Source organism: Myotis lucifugus, unplaced genomic scaffold (genome assembly GCF_000147115.1).
Source record: "Myotis lucifugus unplaced genomic scaffold, Myoluc2.0 scaffold_162, whole genome shotgun sequence".
Classification (NCBI taxonomy): Eukaryota; Metazoa; Chordata; class Mammalia; order Chiroptera; family Vespertilionidae; genus Myotis; species Myotis lucifugus.
In genome coordinates this window covers 910,640-928,746 of record NW_005871210.1, presented here as the reverse complement: position 1 = coordinate 928,746, position 18,107 = coordinate 910,640, and the positions used below count along the sequence as shown (strand labels likewise).

Genomic DNA, 18,107 nt, shown 5'->3' with positions numbered 1-18,107 from the left:
GCCCAGAGCAGTGGTTCTTAATCAGGTCAGTTTTGCCCTCCATATACATTTGCCAATGCCTGGAAGTATCTGGTTGTCATAATGGGGGGGAGGGGGAGAGTAAAGGGGGCGCTGTTACTGGCATCTAAGCAGAGGCCAGGGCTGCCAAGGCCTAGAACACTGGTAAAATCACCACAGAGCTTTCCAAAACCCCAGACCCATGAAAGCAGAACCTTGGGAAACAGAACTCAGACCTATCACCATGGAAGTGCCCTGGGGCTACGACTGCATCCCAAGTGCCCATGCAGTTACCAGTCCACAGGGTCTCCCTGTTGCCTCTGTGAATCTGATGTGGGTGGCCTCTCAACTCACTTTGGAAAAGTGCTCTTGAGTGCTTTTCATATTAAATGAGTCATATTCCCCAACCCCACCACGCCCACACAGCACAGACCTCAGGAATGGGAACAGAATGACTTTAATCCGTTTGATGAGCTGAACCTCTTAGAGGCCCAGGTGGGCGTGGAGAAGCCCTGCAGCAGCGGGAGCATGCTACTTCAGGCACAACTGAAGCAGAGATGGCAGACACCACTGGAAGGGTGGGGGGACGGAGTGGGTGGGACTCCCAGTCAGCACCCCTGACTGGATGAAAGGCAGTATCAAAAGTGGTTCCTGAGCGCACATGAAGCCCCAGCCCAGGCAGGGGGGATAGGCCTCTGTGCCCTGTGGCAACCCCATGTGACCACAGGGCATTCCCATCCCTTCTTGGTCCTTTTCTTACTCCTGCCCATGGGGCAAGCAGGTCCCTGAGCAAATATGGCCCAGCTCTTGCCCAAGCTGGGCCAGGTAGCCAAGCACGATCTCAGACCCAATGACTCTCCTGGCTCAGACCCAGGAGCTCCCGTTCTGCCCTTTGATCTCGAGGCTGCACCCAATGAAGGCAGGGGAGCAGGACACCAGGCTGGCAAAAGTGGCTCCTGCCAGAGCTGTGGGCAGTGTCCTCATCAGAGTGGCCTTGTTGCACCTCTCACACTGTCTTAATGTCAAGGGTTTGGACTTGTGACAGATTCTGGCGTTGGGCTTTGACCATGCGCAGGCGTCTCCCATGCAGCGTGAACTTGGACCAGGTGAACAGTTGCAGCAGAGCACAGGTGATGGGCACCAGCACCAGCAGGTAGAAGCAGCCCTGGCGGAGTGTAGGGGCCTGAACCGGGGGTGGGGCCGGGGGTTCTGGCCAGGGTTGGGCCCTCCCCACAGGGGTCAGTGGGGACTGCTGGAAGAGATCATGACCTACGACGAGAGCGTGCAGAAAGAACAGTCGGCCCTGTGCTCCTCTCAGGTCCACAGTACCACATCTCAGATGCCACACATACACAACCAAAACACATTGATTTCTACCCCAACCTTGCTCCTCCCTTTCTGCCATCCACCCAATGGGCCAAAAGCCTCAAAGTCTTCCTAGATTCCTTGGTTGACTTTAGCACTCCCCAACAGCCAATCCTTCACCTCCACCCAACTCCAAAACACATCCCAACCCCAAATACTTCTTTCCAGCCTCCTAGCACCACCCTGGTCCAAGTCTCTATCGCCTCTGCCACAGCCTCCCTACAATCCATTCTCCATACAGCAGCCAGAGCCACCTCTTAAAAACAAATCGGACCATGTCACCCTCTGCTTAAAACCCTTCCAATAGCTTCTCTTTGAACTGAGAATAAACTCCAAACCCTGCCCTGCTCTCCAGAGCCCTCATCAACGTTTCCAGCTTCATCTAACCCAGTGGTTCTCAACCTTCCTAATGCCGTGACCCTTGAATACAGTTCCTCATGTTGTGGTGACTCCCAACCATAAAATTATTTTCGTTGCTACTTCATAACTGTAATTTTGCTACTGTTATGAATCGTAATGTAAATATCTGATATGCAGGATGTATTTTCATTGTTACAAATTGAACATAATTAAAGCATAGTGATTAATCACAAAAACAATATGTAATTATATATTCAATATGTGTTTTCCGATGGTCTTAGGCGACCCCTGTGAAAGGGTCATTCGACCGCCAAAGTGGTCGCGACCCACAGGTTGAGAACCGCTGATCTAACCACTCCTGATACCTTGTGCCTTTGCACTTGTCACTCCTCTGGGATCCACTGAGATCTTTGTAGACCAAATCTTTCCCATTCAGTTCATATCTGGCTGTCACTTCCTCAGAGAGACCTTCCCAGACCACACTAAGTAGCTTTTCAGACACATTACAATAAGGCCTCACTCAATGTCCTCAACAAGTTCTGTGACTCTAAGTGAAACAATGTATAATGAACCAACTTTAGCATAGGCCAGTGATGGCGAACCTATGACACGCGTGTCAGAAGTGACACGCAAACTCATTTTTTTGGTTGATTTTTCTTTGTTAAATGGCATTTAAATATATAAAATAAATATCAAAAATATAAGTCTTTGTTTTACTATGGTTGCAAATATCAAAAAATTTCTATATGTGACACAGCACCAGAGTTAAGTTAGGGTTTTTCAAAATGCTGACACGCCGAGCTCAAAAGGTTCGCCATCACTGGCATAGGCTAATCGATATAAACAAGTGAAGTTCCTACAGCATCTCATCAACATTATAATGCAACAACACTGAACAAAACCCCATCTGTTGAAGACCTGCTGTGTTTTCACCCCTGCGCTTATCACCATCTGCTATTTTCTTGTTTGGCTACATAACACCACATCCCCCTCCTCCCAACTAGAATTAAGCTTCAGGATGGCAAGGGCCTCGTATGTCTCACTGTTGTCTTCCTAGCACTCAGAGCACCACCTGGCAGAGACAGTATTCTATACATATTTGTCGAATCCATGAATGAACTCTTGAAAGAAGAATCAGAAACCCAGTTTTTCTACTCATGGTGGAGAGGCAGAGGAGGTGTGGCACCAGGGTAATCCAGTTGCCATTCTCTCCCTCACCAGACCTAGAGCCAGGCTTGTCAGCTGGTATGCCAGGCAAGCCCCTTGCCAGCCCCTGGGCCCTCACCTGTGTAGAAGCACAGCAGCCAGGTGCCCAGCAGTGGGGCCAAGGTTTGGCCTGGCTTGGTCACCAGGGCCACCATGCCGAAGAGAAGCGCCGAGGCCGCCTGCTTGCGGCGGTTCAGCACCAGGTCCTCATCCACCAGGTCAGTGACCACCAAGGTCAATAGCTTACAGGTGCCCTCCGTGAAGACACGGTTGCTGCCAGCGGAGAGAGAAAGCAGGCAAGAGTGAAGGGGTGCAACAGAGGTGTGGGGTGAGGGAGGGCAGGGCATACCTGGCAATGAAGAGGCAGAGCAGGCCGGGGCGGTCGGGGCCGGCCAGAAGCATGAGCAGGCTCAGGCCCAGCTTAAGCAGGAAGAGACCCCGCACCACGGTGTAGACGCCCCAGCGCCGGCACAGGGGCAGGAAGTAGAGGTTGTTGAGATGGGGGGCGACATAGGAGATGCCTGAGGAGAAGGGGTGCAGCCTTGTCGGACACTGCGGCAGCTTCCACAACTGTCCACATTTTAACAGTCAGAATCAGGGTTTGCCAGGCTCTGTGCTGAGAGCTAATCTGCATCCTTTTATTTAATCCCCACAGCCTTTTAAGGTCAGTACTATTACTCCTACCTTACAGGTGAGAAATGGAGACCCAAAGAGAAGAAATAAAACACCCAAGGCCAAACAGTCAATAAGCACAATCCGGACTCACAGCCAGGCCCGGCACACTGTGCGGCCCCATCACCGAGAGGACCACCATGAGAGCAGCCCCGCCCCCTCCTACCCACAACAGGCTTCCTCACCCCTTCCTCAGGAAAACAGAGCTGGGGGCTGGAGGTGCAACCCACCACAGACTCTGCCCTCTGCCACCCAGGCCCGAGCTGGGGAGTGGCTGTGCCTGCAGCGGGGCTAGGGGTGCTGGGGTGCGAGCCTCTGCCCTTCCAGCCTGCCCGAGACACCCACTCACCCAGCAGGAAGGAGCCGGTGGAGAGGGAGATGTGGTCTGACAACAGGTGCTCCAGGAAGAGGGGGAAGAAGTTGCTGTTGAAGTGGCAGTGGAAGACCTGAAACCCAACAGGGCGGTGAGGAGGCTGCCGGGCAGGGGGCGGCCCGGGCAAGAGCAGCCTTTATCCCCCGTCCCTCAGCAGGGAACATGCCACAAGACCTAAAACCAATTCCTGTTGCTTATCGAATTTTGCTAAAAGTTAGGAATGATAACATTGTCATTAGAACAGTTAAAAGTTTTCTTTCTTTTAAATTAAAAACACCTTAGTAAAGCAAGCTTAATGACATAAAAACGATCTGGCTAGCTTATATACTACCTGTGTTTTAGGTGTGGCACTTGGTATTTTTAAAAGCTTGTCACAGTCTCCAGAGGCTGAGACTTGCCTAAGACTTCACAAGGAGTTGGGAGCTCAGATGGTGCTAGAACCCAGGTCTTCTAACTACCCAACCTGTGTCCCTGCCTTCGAATCACCCTGCAGTCATCACGCGAAGCCCAGGACTGATTTCCCAGCGTTTGAGAAACCTACTCCGCTGAGTGAGGCCTAGCCTGCCTATCCTGGGTGGGGGAGACTGCTCCCATACCTGCACCAGGTCCATGACCACGAACCACAGGAAGTTCCGGTGATGCGCCAGCTGCCAGAGGTACTGGCCCAAGGTGATGTTGCCCGCCTCCTCTCCACACAGGCTATGGGGCAGAAGGGAGTCAAGAACAGCCTAGGGCTGGGCCAGATCCACCCCCACCTCAGGGCAGCCACCCATCAGACAGGGGATCAGCACTGACATCAGACTCAGGACAGTGCTGGCCACTCACCCGCTATCCGCAGCCAGGTCTGGGCACCCTGGCTCCCTACCGGCCGCCTCTACCCGCCGCCTCAGGAGCCGTGTGGCCCCCACAAAGCCTAGCGCAGAGCCAGCAGCCAGTGCCACGCAGAAGGCACGGAAGGAGGAGAAGTCCTCCTTGTTCCAGAAGGCGTAGGAGGCAAAGACAGAGAGGGAGCCAGCCGCACTGAAGAGGGAGCAGTAGAAGTTGAGGTGGGTGCGGTCGTGGGCTGAGAGGGCCAGGTCAGCCAGCAAGGCGTGATGGTGCAGGTCCACGAGCGTCAGGAAGCTATCATAGAGGCACAGGCACAGCAGGAACTGCAGGCCTGCTGGGGCCCAGGGCACCCAGAACACCAGGAACGACAGCGCCAGCAGCGGCCCATGCCAGCCAAGTGCCCGCACCCGTGCCAGCACCACGGCCCTCGAGGAGAGCCCAGGGCCTGACCTGCCAGGGAGAGGAGGGCTGTCGGGAGGTGCCCTTGCAGCCTTGGTTCCCAGTCCCCCCTGCTCAGCACCAGAGGAGGGACAGAGGCCCAGAATGTGGGACTCACCCCAGGGTGTCCCACTGAGCTTCGAGTCCTCAGACTCCAATTAGGAAGCACAACTCACCAAGGGGTACTCCCTCCTCCGCTCCCTTGCCAGCTGCCAGGGCTGAGGGCCAAAGAGGGGTGTGATACCATTTCTTTAGGGTTGGGGCAGTGATGGGGTAAAGTAATCTGCCAGAAGCAGCAGAGGGTGAGGTAGTGAGTGCCCAGTCCCGAGGGCCAGACAAGCAGACCTGAGGTCCATCTCTCCACAAGGTGATCGAGGCCAACAGTTAGTCAAGGCCACTTTGCCAACCCAGTCTGCCCTGACCTCGGGGAGCGGAGGAAGCCTCGACAATAGCTGAAAACGGTCTCCCTTTCTCTCCCCACCCCAAACACAGGTGGGGGCTCCTCCAGTCCTGGGAAGGGTCGGGTGGGACAGAACCAGCGGTGAGCCTCCCCCAAGACACAAACCGGGGCTGGGAGCTGAGGAACTGACGGTCACTCAGCCAGCCGAAGAGGGGGTCGTTGAGGCTGTTCCACAGGAGAAACACCGTCTGCGGGCAGAGGGGACACGGGTGGGCTCCAGGCAGCTTCTTCCCCAGGGCTCCCCCTACCCCGCCTGCTCACCACCTCTTACAGATGACAACAGCTTTCCTGCCTGCACACTTTGCTCAGGTCAGCCCCTCTGCTAAAACCCACTCTACGGGCCACTGCCCCCATCAAACTCCCACCTGGCCATGGCCCAGCTGATACATTAATGTATGTGAATACATAAAACAGTCCCTGGCTCATAGGACAGTGGCCAGAGCTGGTGTAATCCCCACTGAAGTGTCATCAAGGCCTCCAGCTCAGCTTTTTTTCTTGCTGAGCCTCAGTGGGCAGCCTGGCCTGCCCCCATGCTCCTGGCTCCTGGCAGGACCCAGCACTGCCATCTGCCCGACTCCCACCCCAGCACTGGCCTACCTCTCCGACCCAGAAGGCAGCTTTGCTGATCTTGTACACTGAGACAAAGGTGTCCACATAGTAAAGCAGGAACACGTTGTGCAAAACGGTGATGAAGAGGGTCAGGGAGCCATAGACCACAGCTGTGGGCAAGTCCAACAGCCAGGCCTGGGGCCAACCCAGCCCCATGGCTGCCAGCCCAGCCTCACCCTCAGCCTAGGAGCACTGAGATGCACTCGTGGCCGCGTGCAGTCTGGCCATCCTTGTCCCTGGGGAAGAAGGAGCTGGTTAGCTGCAAGGATCAGAGCCAGCTGTGCTCCAAACCACAGACCTGTGAGTCATTTAAAAACTCATTTTCAACTGGGAGAAAGTTTGCACGTAAACTAGAGCTGGGGAATTGTTAATGACATACAGCTGAAACAGTGCTGTGTTCGCCACCATGCCCGGGAGTAACCCGAGAAAACTGATAAAGGCGTGGGAAGCAAAGGCAGGCGTCCAACAAGTGTTGAGCCAGGGCCAACCTTGCTCGGGCTACGTGCTCAGTATCTTCTTTCATGTGCACCATCTGCCCTTCATGATCTAGACGTGACAACCTTGGGCTTGGGCAGGCGGTGTACCTACAATATAACTGCAAGCTACTTAACCCAAGCCTCAGTTTCCTCTCCTGTAAAGGGAAAAGGAGATGATCACGCTTACTCTGCAGAGACGCTTAAAAGATTAAATAAGGTAACTCACAGAAAGTGCTCAATGAATGGATGTTGGTGATGTCATTATTAGCTTTACAAAATCCCTACAAAATGTATAGCACTATTACAATATTATAGAGCAACGCCAAGCTCAGAGATGTTAAGTAATTTGCCCAATGTCACACAGCAAAAACGTAGATTTGAACCTTGGCCTCTCTGGCTCCAAAGCCTTATCTGCCACTTGCCCTCCCAAATCAGGTTCCTACAAACTGTTGGATAAAATGGAGAAACCTGCTGTGACGTTAAGTCCCATAGATATAGAAGCATAATTAGAGTCCACAACTGCCCATGCACTTTGATTCCAGAAATTCCTCCTCAAGGGGCTAACCCCAAAGGAATGTGTATAGAGATGTTCATGGCAGCCACGCTTACAAACAACAAAAAATTGGACACAGCCCAAGAACACAACAAAGGGACTGGCTCAGCAAGCTGATGCGCTCTAGAAAGCGGAAGCACATGGAGAAACTCGACACATGGAAGAGAAACTCAAGAACGTGTTACGTGAAAAGAGAGAACAAAGGACAGCGTGGTTGCCTGGTTTCCAACCAGGCCGATTTGTGCAGAAACTGGCTGGCTGGACTGATGGTCGTGGGTGGGAAAGGAAATAAAGGTAGGATTTTTAATAGAGCGCTGCTTCTCCAACTGAAATGTACCTGAGGACTGTGCTGAGACGTAGTTCCTCCTCAGGTCTGGGGAGGAATCTGAGATTCTGCATTTCTAACAGGCTCCCAGGTGACACCACGTTGCTGGTCCATGAGTGCACTTTAAACAGTGAGGCATTGCCCTGACTGGTTTGGCTCAGTGGATAGAGCGTCGGCCTGCGGACTGAAGGGTCCCAGGTTTGATTCCGGTCAAGGGCATGTACCTTGGTTGCGGGCACATCCCCACTAGGAGGTGTGCAGGAAGCAGCTGATCGATGTTTCTCTCTTGTCGATGTTTCTAACTCTCTATCCCTCTCTCTTCCTCTCTGTAAGAAATCAATAAAAATAAATATATTTTAAAAATAAATAAATAAATAAAATAAACAGTGAGGCATTAAGTCCATCGTTTTTGTTAGGCTCAAAGCTGCCGTTCTCTTTTTAGAGAAACAAGCCCCTGTGTGCTTGACTGACCCCCAGCGGGAAGCTATGGGTGCTTCCTTTTCTCACACTCCCTGTTGTGAATTAAATTGCATCCAAAAAATGTGTTCAATGCCGAAACCGGTTTGGCTCAGTGGATAGAGCGTCGGCCTGCGGACTGAAAGGTCCCGGGTTCGATTCCGGTCAAGGGCATGTACCTGGGTTGCGGGCACATCCCCAGTGGGAGATGTGCAGGAGGCAGCTGATCGATGTTTCTCTCTCATCGATGTTTCTAGCTCTCTATCTCTCTCCCTTCCTCTCTGTGAAAAATCAATAAAATATATTTAAAAAAAAAAAAAAAAATGTGTTCAAGTCCTAACCCCCAGTACCTCCGTGACCTTACTTGGAAATAGGGCCTTTGTAGATGTAACCAAGTTAAAATGAGGTCATACTGAATTAGCATGAGCCCTGATCCCATGATTGGTTTCCTTATAAGGAGATGGAAATTTGGACACAGAGACAGACACACACACAGAAGGGAGATGCCAGATGAAGACGAAGGCAGAAATTGGAGTGATGCAGCGACAAGTCAAGGAATACCAAGGATTAGGGCAAACGCCAGAAGCCGCAATAGGCAAGGATGGACACCTCTAGATCTGCCTTCCAGAGGGACCGTGGCCCCGCTGACATCTTGATTTTGGACTTCTACCCTTCAGAACTGTGAGAGAATACGTTTTGGTTATTTCAGGCTACCCAGTTTGTGGTCATTTGTTACAGCAACCCTAGGAGACCTATACCCACCCTTGGGGGCTGAGCCTCTGTGACCCAAGCCTGCCCATGGGCCTCATCTCTATGTCCATGCATACATGTGCGTGTGGGTGAGCACACACATACACACACACACGCGCGCTCACACATCCTCACACACAGTGCCAAAACTTGTTTCCCAGCAAGGTCAGGCCCTAGAGAGCTGACTTCAGCCCCAATCCAACAGTAATGACCCCACAGGACCGGTCCTTCCCCCATTACCCGCCATGGCTCCCACTCCCTGCGCAGCCTTCAGGGGCCTCTGCTGTCTGGCCTCTCCCAGCCTGTCCAGCCAGGCCTGCCTTGCATCTTCAAGCCACCTTCTCCTCTGGCCAGGCCTCTGTGCTTGCTGGAGCCTCCCATGAGAAGCACCCTCCCCACCTCCCCATCTCCATCTCCCCCATCCTTTAGGAGCCAGCACCGTGTCCAGGAAACCTTCTCCAACTCCTCGGCCCTCACTGATGCCTTCTGCCCCTGCACAGCAGACTCTCCTGCCTGCCCACTGCAGCCTGACTGGGGGCCTTCGAGGACAGGGCCTGTGTCTTCTCCCTCTATCTCCCTCTCAAGGAGAATGGGCTGAACTTGACACTCTTGCTCTGGGAGTAACTGGCTGGTAAAGAAAGAGGGTCTGATGGGAGAAGAGGAGAGAATCTCCCTGGGTCGCTCTCAGACTCACTGGAAGCCAAGTGGCAATTACTCAAGAGATCTGTACGCACCCCCAGCCTGTTGCCAGTCCATGCCTAGTGGTGGAGGAAGGAGAGAAGGAGAAGCAGCCAAAACTACCTGAAACCACCCACTAAGTCTATGAGAACCTCTCCCAGGCCACAATGGTCCTACCCTGCCCCAAAGCAGGAAGATGGCCAAGTGGCTTCTCTCTGGAACTTTGAGCCTCTGAAGGAACGGTTGGTGGGAAATGCTTTTCTTTTCTTTCACAGCTTTATTGAAGTATCACTGACATACAATAATCTGCACATGTTCAAAGTGTACAGTCTGATCAGTTTTAACATGTATGCACCTGTGAACCCATCGCCACAACGGAGATCATGAACAGATCCGTCACCCTACAAGTGCCCTTGGCACTAAGTAACAGAGCTGAGAGAAGACACACTGGGGGTCTCCGGAGTCCTGACTTCACCATTTAGTCCCTGTGTGCCCTGGAGCAATTTGCTTAACCTCTCTATGCCTGTTTCTTGATCTGCAATAGGGGCCAACCTTCCTAAGGCTACCGTTAGTGGTCAGTGAGTCAATGAGAAAAGACCCTAAAGCACTCAGCATGGTAAGTGTGGTGAGCACGTTAGAGATTATTACTATTGAACCTCTGAAGCCTTCCCTACCCACCACACAAGGATGGGGTATAAAGGTGCCTTGGGGCTGTAAAGCACAATGTACTCCTGTTACTAATTTAACCTGGCTAACTTTCTCTGATCCCCAGGGAATCAGAACTCCCCTACCTCACCTCCAAAGCCTTTGTCCAAGGCAGTGACGCTCCCTTTCCCACCCAGATGTCCAGTGACCTGCCCCAGTTGCTGGAGAAGGTAAACCTTGCAGGCAAGTTCCCAAGCTCCAGGCTCCCCCACCGGGACAACAGTAGAAAACCTTTGAGGGGGTGAGATGGAAAGGCTATGACTGTGCCATCAGAAGCGTCTGGGTTTAATGTCAACTGCACTTCCTACTAAGAGTGTAACCTCAGGCAAGCCACTTAACCAGTCTGAGTCCTGGTTTTCTTACCTGTAAGACGGGGTCATAATGCCATCTTGATAGGAGTGCAGGGAGGATTAAACTAGTGTCCTGAGCACCAGGCAAACCACATGGAAGATGCTCAGAAACTGGCTCTTCCTTGGGCTCACTTATAACAGATCAGGGCAGCAGCAGGGCAATATCCTGGCAGTCAGGTCTCTTCTGATGGTGGTAAAGGAGGTGGAGAGACTTTTAAAAGTCAGAAGAGGAGGGCCTGGAATGAGCAGGGGCAAATACAATATTCGGGAATGCCAGAGACAAGCTCCCAGCACAGGGCAGGGCTAGAGGCCAAACAGCCTGTCCAGCTAAGCCTGTGTCCAGGAGCAGAAGCTGCGAGGGGAGTGTGCAGGGTCACTCACAGGGTTTCTCTTCCAGATTCTGCTCCTCCATCAGAAAATGCCTTCCCCTACTAGCCTCCCACCCTCGATCCACCCTAGCAGAGAATAACATCCCTGCCTCCCCCAGGGAGAAAGAGCAGGAGCCCACCCAGCCTCGTGCATAGCCTGCTGAAATATCCTGTAACAGAATCCACCCCACCTTGGCACTTTGTGGAGAGCCATACCGTTCCCTGCTGTGTGGTCTTGAGCCAGCCACTCCCTCTCCCTGGGCCTCAGACTCATCTATAAAGTGAGAATGACAAAGTCAGCCTCTTAAATTGCTGTGGGCTGAAATGCAAAAGGTAGACACAGTATCAAGCACAGTATCTGGCACATAGAAGACCCTCAATAAACAGTAGCTATTAATAATTTTTTTTTCATGTCTCTGACATTTGGTTTCATGATCTTTTAAAGATTTCAGTCAGTCTCCCTTCTGTCAAACCCATGATTGAAGTTGTCTTTCTAGCAGCCAACACTGATGCTTCTGTCTGCCTGGTATATACTCCCAACCTCAGATTCTCTTTTGAAATGCCACCTTCACAACTTTCTTCATGCTGTTCCTTCCTCCTCACTACCCTTGCTGTAACTATGCACCATTTCTCAAGTGTATAGGATTTGTCAATTTTTTATATCCATTATCATGAATCCTTACAACTCTGGTTACTATCTCCATCCAAGGCTCAGGAGGTTAAATAACTGGCCCCAAGTCACAGAGAGATTAAGTGCTAAAGCCAAGATTCAAAATGGGGGTTTTTGACTAAAACATTTTAGCATTTCTCACGTCAACCTGCCCACCTCCACTTTATCAAATCCTGCTGATTCAAGGCCCAGGTTAGCGGCACCAGCCTTCCAAAGGACACGCAGTCAGGTGTTCTCTCCTCTTTTCAAATCCCTTGGCTCCTGCATCAGGATCCAAATGCCTCCCTTATCCTCCTCCCGCCTCCGATGTGCTCCTTAAGGGCAGGGCCAGGTCAGACCCACTTCTGATTTCTGCTCCCTGCCTCCACCAGGCTCCTTCACCACAGTAGGTGCTCAACGAATACATGGTGGGTGGATTTGCCCCTAAAAGGCCAGTATGAGCATTCTCCAACCCTCGGGAAGAGCAGCACCCCCAGGTCCCACTGGATCTCTCAGTTCTGCCTTCTGCTTCGCTATCGGGAGCCTTGTCTTCCTGCCCAGTGTCCCCACAGCAAGGCCCGACCGGCCAGGGCCTTGGGGGAACCCACGCGGGTGGGCTGCCCTCCTCCTTCGGCTGGAAAAGGAATTGCACCTGATTAGGGGAGGGGCCTTTCCCTCCCCCTCCTCCGCAGGAGCTCGTTACTCGGGGGCTGGCGCTGAAACTCGAGATGGATCTGCAGCCGGTCTGCACGCTAAAATCACCTAATCAATAGCACCCAAGCCCAGGCCTCACCCCTGACCAATTAAATCAGAATTTCTAGGGATGGGGTCCAGCATGGTGTTCCTCTAAAGCTCCCCAAGAGGCTCTACTACGTCACCTGGGCTAAGGGCCTTTATGCTAATAAAATGGATCGGGCCCCACGCATGCCGCGCGCCCCAGCCCCCGGGAGCCCCAGGGCAAGGATTCCACCCGCACCGCCCGCGCCCAGGTTTCTCCCACCCTGACCCAGACTCTCCAGCCCACAGCCCGGTCACCCCGGGGACCCCGCGGGCAGCACCCGGGACTCCCGGAGCGGACTGCATTCCCGTCCCCCGCGGTCTGCCTTTTGCGTCCTACCGGCCCCCAGTCCGGCCCGCTCCTGCCCCTCAGCCCCGCCGCGGTCAACCCCTCACCGCAATCGTGGCGGCCGAAGCCTGCTCCCGGCTGCCCGGAACCAGGAGCCAGCAGGGGTCCTGCGCGCCCCGGGCTGCTTCCCCAGCCTGTGCCTCCGCCCCCGGCCAGCGATTGGCTCCGCGCAGCTCCGGGACGGCCGGCGGGCAGGTAGGAGCCCGCGCCCGAGGCCGCCGCCGCCATGTTTGTTATGGGCACTTGCCCTTACGGACCCCAAAAGAGAACTTGGGAGAAGGGGCGGGTTGCCTGTACTCCGGACCTGCTCATCCCCTCCTCAGAGCTTAATGTCGTTTCAGTGTGAGGAAAGAGTGAAGAAATAAAACGGAGTCACTGTGGTCAAACGGCTAAATTACTAAAATCAAACTAGGCTGAGGCATGAGGAAATGATTCTATTCTTGCTTTGATTACCCTGGGAACTTAAACTTTTGAACCTTTCAGTTGTGCAACAATGCCTGGAGGTATGTATGGAAATCTGTAGATAACCCCCTGCAGACATTAGGGAAGAATGTTGAGTGTCCAGACCAGGGGTGGGCAAACTTTTTAACTCGAGGGCCACAATGGGTTCTTAAACTGGACCGGAGGGCCAGAACAAAAGCATGGATGGAGTGTTTGTGTGAACTAATATAAATTCAAAGTAAACATCATTACATAAAAGGGTACGGTCTTTTTTTTTTTTTTTTTTTTAGTTTTATTCATTTCAAACGGGCCGAATCCGGCCCGCGGGGGGTAGTTTGCCCACGGCTGGTCCTGACCATCTGACATCTGTGTGATTCCCATCTCTGACCAATCCAGAGGCTAAGAGGACAGGACTGATTCTTCTCAAGAATGTACTTTTTACTGTAAGAACTCACGGCTTTTGTCTCTTACTCGGAACACCCTGGGTATTGCCTCGTTGTATTTCCCATTTGCAAATCCCAAAGATCATCAAATAAATCTTTATCATTTATGTCTAGCCAAAGCCTCCTGATTGGTTTACACTCAGATGACAAGTTTAAATCAACTCCCCTGTCCCTCCTCAGCATTAATTCAGAGAATGAGAGCTCAGCACCTTCCTGCAAGCCTTGTCTGCCTGGATGCACAGATGACACAGATAAGAAGATGGCAGTGGCACCACCTGGGACTCCCTAATGTTGGATTGTGAGCCCCTCAGGAGCAGACAGACCCAGCGTGAGCTGTGGGCACAGGCCCTAAGGGAGCTACCATGCAGCCCAACCTCCTCCTATTAATAATAGTAATGATAAAATATAAGGAGAAATGAGCTCTCACTATGTGCCCTGTATCATGTCAAGAACTCTATGGCCAGCACTGCTTTGGCTCAGTGGATAGAGCGTCTGCCTGCAGACTGAAGGGTCCCGGGTTCGATTCCAGTCAAGGGCATGTACCTTGGTTGCGGGCACATCCCCAGTAGGACATGTGCAGGAGGCAGCTGATTGATGTTTCTAACTCTATCCCTCTCCCTTCCTCTCTGTAAAAAAAATCAATAAAATATGTTTTTTAAAAAAGAACTCTATGTGCATTCTCTTGTTGAGTCCTCACAACATTCTTTGGAGGCAGGTGCTATCATCACCATTTTACAGATGAAGAAACTGAGGTTCAAAGAGATTCACTGACATTCATACAATAAGCAAGAGGTCCAGACAAGCTGGATCCCAGAACAAGAGTCTGTCCTCTCCTTACCCCTGCAGGCCCTCAAAGTTTCGTTTTGCTCAGTCTAGTCTGGTGAGGATGCCCCATGTCTTCTCCCAGGCAGCTTGTCAGCCTGGTTAGGTTTCCAGGCGATCAAACAGCACACACCCACGACCTGCTGTTTCCCTGGAAATAGGGCAACAAGCATGGCCTTCAGCTGCTGGGGGACCTGGGCCCCTTCCCCTAGCTCTACTTCTTTGTTATGGGTCCCTACTTTTGTAAGCCTCGATGTTATGCCTTATGAGGATTTTGTGGGCATTAAATGAGAAGCAGGGGCATACAAGTCTTGCAAACTTTTGGTCCTTATGCCTTTGTTGATGGTTGTCAACAGGAATATCATTCTCTTCCTCCTTCCTGACCACCTGGTAAAGGGCCCGTCCACAGCAAATGGTCCAACACAAGAGCCCTGGCGTCCAAGGGCTAGAGTATGTTCAACCAGTCCTTGGGAGTCCCCAGGGATCCCAGAGGCCTTGCCCTCAGAATTCATCTCCCACCAGCCTGTCTCATTTCCCTCCTTCCCAATCCTGCCCCTTCAGACCCTATTCTTACCTCCTCTGTCTCTCCTAAGCCACACACACACATCATTTCTCTTCTAGACTTCAAGCAATTGCAGCAACCCCTCCTGCTCCAGAAAGCCTCCTGACTAGAAGGAAGGTGGCCATTTCTCCCCACCCCTACCCTTACCTTCATCTATACATTCCTGGTGGTGAGAATAGAGGACAAGAAACCCAACATGCAGCACAGAGCCTGGCACGGTAGGGCCTCCGTAAATGAATGAAAGAAGTGCCCCTGCCTTTCTATCTCTGGCCAGCATGTGCCGTCATTCAAAGCAAACCCCGAGTCTTTACTTAGCCTTCCCTGGGTGTCCAATTGGGGAACAAGGGAATGGGGAAGACTGCCAAAGGCCAGACTAATGTGAAATAATAGGAAAGACTTTGGCCCCTATGTTGCACTTGATGCCCCTGGTTACACTCTGAGCTTCCCAGCCATCTGGTTTTACAGTCGGTGTAACCAGTCATCCTTTAGTGCTGTCACCAGGGCTGGACCTTGTAATTATCTCCAATTTCCCTTCCTGGTTGCCAAGCACAGAGCTAACTAGGAGGGGACATGGGGTGTGACTGAGGCCATATTGCTTGCCTGACTTCTTGAATATCAGAGTTCCTGGATCCTGGTACAGATAGATACACAGACACTCTCGTTCCTTGAAATTCTCTCCTTCCTTGGCTTCCAACTTCTCTGACCCAGGTTCCCCTCCTACCTAACAATTTCTCAGTCTCCTTCACTTTTTCCCAGAGCTTTCTACAGCTGGAGGGAGGGTCCCCCAAGTTTCCATTTTCTTTTTTTTTCTTGCTTAAAGTATTACAGAGTATTACATATGTCTCCTTCTCCCCCCCTTCCATTTTCAACACTCTCTTTCTTTAAGAACTCTGTGTTTTTATTTTTTAATATATATATTATTTTTCCCCATCAACATTTATCACCCTGTACCCTCCTCCACCTTTACCCACACTCCTCTCCCCCCCCCCCCCCCCCACCGAACAAAAACACCAAACTATTGTCGGTGTCCATGAGCTCTCTCCCTCTCTTTTTCTCAATTCCTCCCTCCAAGCTCCACCCAGAGCTGTCTGAGTCAACAGAAGGCAGAAGGAAATTATGATGGCCTGGCCACCCAGCAGCTGGGAGAGGGCACCAATTTTAATCATTCAGTGATTACTATCCACCCCACTGAGGAAGAAAAAGGTGGAGGGTAGTGACCTAAAGCAAGAGAGGACTGGAAGCAATCTTTCTGGCTTCCCCCAACTAGCTTCTGGGTTCAAATCACTGTGCTTCTTACCTACCGACTGTGAACCTGGGAAATGGCCTAACTTCTCTGAGTTTCTGGTTCCTTATCTATTAAATGATAATGATATCACCATGTTCTGCACACGATTATTAAGAACTAGAAGTTCTGCCTAGCCGGAGTGGCTCAGTGATTGAGCGTTGACCTATGAACCAGGAGGTCACGTTGGATTCCTGGTCAGGGCACATGCACTGTAGGCTGGATCCCCAGTAATAGGGGTCATGTAGGAGGCAGCCATCAATGATTCTCTCGTCGATGTTTCTATCTCTCTCTCCCTCTCCCTTCTTTTTGAAATCAATATATATAAATATATATATATAAAGAACTATAAATATATATATATATATGTAAAGAACTATAAGTTTTTATGTAACCTTCTAGAGCAGTGGTTCTCAACCTTCTGGCCCTTTAAATACAGTTCCTCATGTTGTGACCCCGACCATAAAATTATTTTCGTTGCTACTTCATAACTGTAATTTTGCTACTGTTATGAATCGTAATGTAAATATCTGATATGCAGGATGGTCTTAGGCGACCCCTGTGAAAGGGTCGTTCGACCGCCAAAGGGGTCGCGACCCACAAGTTGTGAACTGCTGTTCTAGAGCAAGAGGACTGTGAGATAGCCACAGCATGGACTTCATGAGGCTGAATTTCCCCCTTACCATAACTGGCTGTGTGAGTCTGAGCAAGTTGTGGTGAGGGTATCACGGAGCACAGGGCTCGGCATCTAGGTTACTGTGGGAACAACCAGCAGCTCCTTCAGGCTGGCTAGCTCCTGGCCAGCTCAAGATGTTTCCCTTTGCCTGGAAACGGGGAGGTGTGGCTGGGGCAGGGCCTGCAGGGGAGCAGCTCAACTAAAAAGTGGGAGAGGAACCCCTGCCTGTGAGGACCATCTGCCCCTGGCTGAAGGGGATAAGTGAGTGGAACAGCATTTCTGGGCTAAGGGCTTGCTTGCAAAGGTGTTGGGACCGTCTTGTGTGCTGGGAGAGTGGGGTTCCACCGCGACCTGGGACAAAGAGGTAAGGTGGGAGCAAACACCTTAGGCAGGGTTCCCTAAAGTCAGGAGGCAAGTTCAGCCTCAAGCTATGATCCAGGGCCCTTGACTAGCAGGTCCCAGGAACTGGTGGTTAATAAGAACGAAGTGTATCCATCCACCCCCGCTACAGGTCTGGACCAGGACCGGGCCCCAGTAAAAACACCTGCTGCCTGCGCTTCCGACCATGTACTCCTACAGCTGCCTGGCGCCCGGGGAAGGCGCCTGGCCTCCGCTGCAGCCCCTCACCTACACCTACCTGCCTGGCCCCCTGCTGCTGCCCTCCATCCAGGCCCCGAGCGCCGGCGGCTGGGCGGCCCCGCGGGAAATACCACTGTTTCCACGGCCCGGGCGCGGTCCCCGGGGCCCGCGCCGCTCTGGTGGGCTTTCCCGCCGGCCTACGCGCGGCCCTGCCCTCGCCGCTCTCCGCGCCCGGCTACTCGGGATCGTTGATGCCAGCGCCCGCGAAGCAGAGGCCGCAAATTGTGTGCCGAAGAGCGAGGTCGTCAGCCTGCAAGCGGAGCTGCCTGGGGCCTGCGAGTAGCGCCTTGCGGAACAGCCTTTGGCGAGCCAGGATACGCCGCCGGAGACGAGTGAGAGGGGAAATAATTTCCCCCCGCTCCTCACTACTGTTCATTTTCGGGAGGATGGAGAAAATAACTGAGGGCGGGGTGTTGTTTTTTCGTCAGTCGTGAATGTGTATGTGCATGTAGATACGTAAGTAGAGTCATGCTACCCTTGCCTCCTTTCTTTTTGGTG

At 52.3% G+C, this 18,107-nt stretch overlaps 1 protein-coding gene across 10 annotated transcripts; it reads right to left on the bottom strand.

Annotated features, from left to right (window-relative positions):
* Positions 1-438: 438 nt before the first annotated feature.
* MFSD13A (major facilitator superfamily domain containing 13A) lies at positions 439-17,663 on the bottom strand. 10 transcript variants are annotated; one of them, XM_023759809.1, is made up of 12 exons: positions 17,608-17,663; positions 11,161-11,243; positions 10,615-10,785; positions 6,297-6,544; positions 5,805-5,887; positions 5,416-5,457; positions 4,799-5,251; positions 4,570-4,672; positions 3,950-4,046; positions 3,278-3,449; positions 3,008-3,201; positions 439-1,266 (listed from the first exon to the last, which is right to left on the bottom strand). In XM_023759809.1, exons 4-12 carry the CDS (start codon positions 6,462-6,464, stop codon positions 1,004-1,006), a joined length of 1,575 nt encoding a protein of 524 aa, XP_023615577.1. In that variant the 5' UTR covers positions 6,465-6,544; positions 10,615-10,785; positions 11,161-11,243; positions 17,608-17,663; the 3' UTR covers positions 439-1,003. The 10 variants fall into 10 exon arrangements, with proteins under 10 accessions (XP_023615577.1, XP_014317367.1, XP_014317369.1 ...); XM_014461881.2 differs by lacking the exon at positions 17,608-17,663 and adding an exon at positions 12,792-13,044 and having other exon boundaries at positions 10,615-10,837; XM_014461883.2 differs by lacking the exon at positions 17,608-17,663 and adding an exon at positions 12,792-13,044.
* Between the last annotated feature and the right edge of the window lie 444 nt (positions 17,664-18,107).